The sequence below is a fragment of the Natator depressus genome, chromosome 1 (assembly GCF_965152275.1).
Source record: "Natator depressus isolate rNatDep1 chromosome 1, rNatDep2.hap1, whole genome shotgun sequence".
Lineage (NCBI taxonomy): Eukaryota > Metazoa > Chordata > Testudines > Cheloniidae > Natator > Natator depressus.
Genome location: NC_134234.1, coordinates 241,019,616 through 241,025,615, shown reverse-complemented (window position 1 = coordinate 241,025,615; position 6,000 = coordinate 241,019,616). Strand labels below are relative to the sequence as shown.

The window sequence follows — 6,000 nt, the reverse complement described above, 5'->3', positions numbered from 1 at the left end:
GCCAATCACAGGCCCATAAGCCTAACTTCAGTCCCAGGCAAATTGGCAAAAATGGCAGTAAATAACAGAATTATCAGAGACCTAGATAAACACAATAAGTTGGGGAAGAATCAACATGGCTTTTGTAAAGGGAATGTATGCCTCACCAATCTACTAGAATTATTTGGGGGTATCAACAAGCATATGGACAAGGGTGATCCAGTTGATAGCATGTACATAGACTTTCACAAAGTCTTTCACAAGGTCCCACATCAAAGGCTCTTAACGAAAGTAAGCAGTCGTGGGATCAGTAACTGGTTAAAAGATAGGCAACAAAGAGTAGGAATAAATGGTCAGTTTACAGTGGAGAGAAGTAAATAGTGGGGTCCCTAAGGATCTGTATAATGTATTCATAAATGATCTGGAAAAGGGGGTTAAGAGTGAGATGGCAAAATCTGCAGATAGAAAATTACTCAAGATAATTTTTCTTCCTTAGAAGTTTTTTAAGGTTAGGCTTGACAGCCCTGGCTGGGATGATTTAGTTGGGGATTGGTCCTGCTTTGAGCAGGAGGTTGGACTAGATGACCTCCTGAGGTCCCTTCCAACCCTGATATTCTAAGTACAAAGCTGACTGCAAAGAGTTACAAAAGTGGGTGACTGGGCAACAAATGGTAAATGAAATTCAATGTTGATAAGAGCAAAGCAATACATGTGGGAAAACATAATCCCAACTATACATACAGAATGATGTGGTCTAATTTAGCTGTTACCACACAAAGAGATCTTGGAGTCAGTGTGGATAGTTCTCTGAAAACATCAATGTGCACCAACAGTCAAAGAAGCTAACAATCTTAGGACCTTTAGAAAGGGATAGATAAGACAGAAAATATCATAATGCCACTATATAAATTCAGGGTATATCTACAATTTGAATGCAGCGCTAGTCACGCTATCTCAAAGAAAGATATATTAGAACTGACAAAAGCACAGAGAAGGGTAACAACAATGATTAAAGGTATGGAACAACTTCCATAGGAGGAGAGGTTAAGAAGGCTGGGACTGTTCATCTTAGAAAGATATGACTAAGTCGGGGAGGGGGGAAGGATATAGAAGTCTATAAAATCATGAATGGTGTAGAGGAAATGAATAAGGAAGTATGATTCATCCCGTTACGTACCACGAGAACCGGGGTCACAATGAAATTAATAGGCATCAGAATTAAAACACACATAAGGAAGTACTTTTTCACACAACACACATTCAATCTGTGGAATTGTTGCCATGGGATGTTGTGAAGGCCAAAAGTGTAACTGGGTTTGACAAAGAATTAGCTAAGTTCATGAAGGATAAATCCATCAATGGCTATGAGCTGGGATGGTCAGGGATGCAACCCTATGCTCTGGATGTCTCTAAACCTACAACTGCAGAAGTTGGGACTGAACAACAGGGGATGGATCACTCAGTAATTGTTCTGTTTTGTTCATTCCCTCTGAACCATCTGGTACTGGCCACTGTCAGAAGACAGGATACTGGGCTCCATGGACCACTGGTCTGACCCAGTATGACCATTCTTATGTTCAGAGTGATGGGCTGAAGCAGATGTCCAGTGAAAGTAAGTTCCATATGCTAGAAGCCATCACAACAGATCATCCATCTGCCCACAAGAAACTATGGTGGAATTCCTTAAAAGGCAGATGATGTCACAATGCAAATACCTGTCTAGGAGGAGCTTTTGTATGTTGTTATTCTTTAGTCAGGAGAAATTAGAAGAAATCCAATTCACAGAAAATGAGGCTTATCCCAGGCTCGGATACAACATGGCATAGTCATGACATAAAGAAAGGACCTCAGCAGCACAGGAGGAAGAGGCTCCTGATATTGAAAAGTGTGAATTCAAGTATGCCGCAATGTAAGTGGGCCTTTAAAAGTGATGGATGTTGAAACACAAAACTCATTGGCCCTATCTCATTGTACTGGTTACTGTGCTGTTGAGCTGCCTTGTGTAATTATACAGAAGAACCTAATATTTTATGATAGCCAATAGGGAGGGAGAATGGTGGGATCTCACATTTGACATGTTACCTTTCAGGTTTCAATCTCTTGGGCTCTGTTCTTGTCCCAGGTGCTGAAAAGGTTAGATAACTGAAGCATGCCTTGCCTTTTGATACCTCCACCCTCTCACGTATCTTCCAGCTGTTTGGTTTAAGGGAGACAGGAACAGGCCAGCTGCGGAAGCTGATATCCGGACAGTGCTGTGCTCTGCCCAGGGAGGGGCACGGGAGAAGGTCCTTATAGAGCTGGGTAAAGTGGTAAAAAGATCAAGAAGGGGGCAGTATATCTAAAGGTTAGGGGATGGGACCGGGACGTATCTGAGGCAGGTTCTAGGCCCAGTTCTGCTGATTTGCTGCGTGACCATGGTGCCTGCCCCGGGCCGTGTCTCCGTTTCCCCATCAATAAAATGGGGGTAAGGATAGGAAGGTGCTGTACAGAGCACTGTTTGGGAAGCTCAAACGTTGTCTCCCTCCCCACGCAGGGCAGGCGGGCTGAGGCGGCGGCTGCTTTTCCTTGGCAGGCTGCCGCTCCTTTCCCCCCGCCCCGGAGAGGGGGGCATCCAGCGGGCAGCTGAGGCCGGGGCCCCTCCCCGGCAGCCGCTCCCCGGAGAACTCAGGTGGCGGGCTGGGGGGAGCGCAGCAAGGAGCATGCGTGCTGGGACGGGGGAGGCGGCGGCTGTTTATTTGCAGCGGGGCAGGCGGAGCCGCGGCAGAGCGCGAGCAGCCAGCAGCGGCTCGGGCTCCTGCCTGCCCCGGCGGCACCATGCTAGCGGCGCTGCCCGCCCGCGCCCGGCAGGAGGAGGATGCCCCGCGCCCGCGAGGAGCCAGCCCAGCAGGATGGTGACAGCCTCCGCCAGCGGCAGGAGCCGGGACCGAGCGCCGCTGCAGCCGCCGTCCCCGCCTCCTTCTCCTGTCCCCGCAGCCTGGGCGGCTGCTGCTGCTGCCGCCGCTGCTGCTGCTCCGGCCCGGCCCGGCTCCGGCAGCTCCCTGGCCGCGGCGCTGCTGCTGGCCGGGCTGTGCGCCCTGTGCTACGGCAGCTCTCTGCGGGGCGAGTTCGTGCACGACGACGTGTGGGCGATCGTCAACAACCCGGACGTGCGGGCGGCGGCCCCCTGGGCGGGCGTCTTCGCCAACGACTTCTGGGGCAAGGGCATGGCCGAGAACACCAGCCACAAGTCCTACCGCCCCCTCTGCGTCCTCACCTTCAAGTAAGTGCCCCGGCCCGGCCGGGCGCCCACTGCGCCCTCCCGGCGCGCCCGTGCCCAGCTGCAGCCTGGCGCCTCCTGCTGGCTCCCGGGGCGCGCGAGGGAGCCCTGTGGAGCCGTGGCCCCGCTCCCGGCCAGCCCCGGGCTAGGGGGTGGGCAGAGGCGCGCCCGGGGTTAACCCTGGCGGCTTTGAGAATGCGGAGTGCGGCGGCCTTAGCCCTGGCGGCGCCAGCGGGCTGGGAGCAGGCGGGTTAGCCGCGCATCCCCCGGCGACTCGCGGGGTGCAGCCGCCAGGGCGCCCCGAGTGGAGGGAGGGCTGGTGGCTGCACCCAGCTGGCGGGTTTCCCCGGGTGTGGGTGTGGGGAGGGGGGGTATAAAGGGGGAGGTTACTTGGCGGGTGGGGCAGCGCGGGGGCGCCTGTGGGTCCGCACTGGGTGGTGGAGGAGGAAGCGAAGGGCTTTTCGGGGCTTGCACCCCAGCGAGCGAGCCGCGGACTGTGCCTGCCCCTCCTGGGTGCAGTGCTCCCCACGGCGCTGGCTGGCCCGAGGGCGCGGGACGGTCGAAGCCCGCCGTGCCCCGTGGGGCAGAGGGCGAGGCGGGGTTCTGGGGCACCAGAGCTGCCCGCCCTGGCCCGGGCATGTTTGGGGCTGGGAGGCGAGCTTCGTGAGTCAGCGTTTCTGAAGGGAAAGCGCGAGCAGTGCAGACCCCGGTGGGGTGGGGAGAGAGGAGCCTAGCGGGCTGCCTTCCAGTCAGCACCGGGGCCGCTGCCTCAGGTTGTGCCCGGGGCTCTGGCTTCTCCAATCCGACTGGGGAGCGCTGAGAGGGGGAAACGCTGGGTTGGCATCAGAATCTGCTTGTGGGGAGGGCACTCGTTCTCTCCGAAAGGCAGGCAGCCCTAGGGGAACAGCTGTCTCGTGCACCTGCCAAGAAATCCTGAAGTTCCTGCAAAAGCTATGTGGCTTGTTGGGTCCACAGCATCTGCAAACCCCCACCGGTTATTCCTTGTTGGTTGGCATTGTGTTCATTCAAGAAGAATAGAATAAAAACGCTTAGAAAGTGCTTTGTCTCTGAAATGATCATTTAAATGTTAAAAGAAAAGGAGTACTTGTGGCACAAATTTGTTACTCTCAAAGGTGACACAAGTATTCCTTTCCTTTTTGCGAATACGGACTAACACGGCTGCTACTCTGAAACCTGTCATTTAAATGTTCTAATTCCTGTTCAACCCTCCCTTTAAAGAAACCAAGCCAACTCTAGTGCCTTTTTGAAATCTCCTTTTCTGCAGTAAGAACAGGGACTTAACATTTGTCTACTGATCACTTTCAGCTACACTTCTGAGAGAAATATATTAGCAACACTTTTTAAAAGAACCATACTTCTAGGGTCTGCCTTAAATATACTACTACATTTCTTACTGTCTGACAGCTGCAACTCTCACCTCAGTCACTGACATCAGACTCAGACAGCTATTCCGCATTAGATGGCCCTTATGCATGACATGCAGAATAGGCAGGGAACGTTTTCTGTTACAAAAGAAAGAAGACAAGTTGGGCAGCAGCTGGAAAGTAACTGACAGTTGTGCCCCACTAATCTGGAAGGGAAAGCTGCCCCACTTTTTAAAAAGGGTAGCAGATGGAGTTAGTATAGTGCATGTAATTCATGTCCTTCTGGTTATCTTACTCCTTTTTTTACTGTGTTTTGATGAAACCCTTGATAATATAAAATATTTGATATATTGTAATAAATAAAACGCATTTTAAAATTGAGGGTCATGAACTTTCAGTATTGTTATGAGAAGACTTATGGGTCACACTTTAAGGTTTTGTTTATAAATGATTTATAAGCATGTTACAGACATAAGCAGTATGTGCTATCGATGGCTATAAGCACATAAGTGGAAGGTATTATACATGGTTATAATCAATTTGTTGACCTGTTGGACTCTAACAAATAATTACATCATCAAATAATCATTTATAAAAAATCTGCATGAACTAGCTGAAAATGGAACCTTAATATAAAGTGAGACCCATTAATGAATTAAAAATTTCTTATTTTTATTTATAAAAAGCTGGGAGTGTTCTTGGTGTTTTACAGGCAGGTCTGAAGATAAGAACCCTGCCTTGAAGAGGCGCACTGGCTTTGCATAGGCAAAACCATTTCTACATGAATCCCCATTGACTTCTTTGGTGGCAGGATCAGCATACAAGGATCTGATGGCAGCATAGGGCCTAAATTATATGAGATAATTAGTGAAGTGCTTTTGAACTTTAACAAAGTACCTGAAATGAAATGTTTCAGTATGCATTTTTTTCTTTGAATCTGAACCAGCATTTGCTTATACTGTTTAATTTAAAACATATTTAGGATGAAATCATGCTTGATTTAGCTATGCAGGTAGTTCTTTTGGCAGTTAGTTGGACTAGTTTTGTTTGCAGGATTTGATACTGAAGTATATTCATTTCAAAGTGTTTACTATATAGTTTTTAATTTGATCGGTACCTGGGCTGGTTGTTGGATTGGGAAGGAATCATTTTACTTCTTTGATACCTGACTGCAGAGTGAAGACTAATTCAGCTCAAAGGCCTAAGTAGCCTCTGTGGGACCTTTGTGGTCCCACTCCCCCCCCCCCACCATTGCCAGCAGTAGGGGAGGAGGAGGTTGATGGGATCTGAGCAGAAGTGGGTCATCTGGCCCCACTTCCTGAAAACTGTGCATAGGGGGCTCTCACCAAGTGGTACTCCACTCCAAGTGTGGAATGCATG

At 50.0% G+C, this 6,000-nt stretch overlaps 1 protein-coding gene across 2 annotated transcripts in view; it reads left to right on the top strand.

The window, feature by feature from the left end:
• The first annotated feature begins 2,996 nt into the window (after positions 1-2,996).
• The window catches only part of TMTC1 (transmembrane O-mannosyltransferase targeting cadherins 1), a 176,495-nt gene continuing 173,491 nt past the window's right edge, over positions 2,997-6,000 (top strand). The window contains exon 1 of one of the 2 annotated variants that reach the window (XM_074939267.1): positions 2,997-3,238. In XM_074939267.1, the coding sequence (XP_074795368.1) occupies positions 3,183-3,238 (56 nt within the window). In that variant the 5' untranslated portion in view covers positions 2,997-3,182. The remainder of the gene's footprint in view (positions 3,239-6,000) is intronic. The other variant, XM_074939276.1, reaches the window with a different exon arrangement.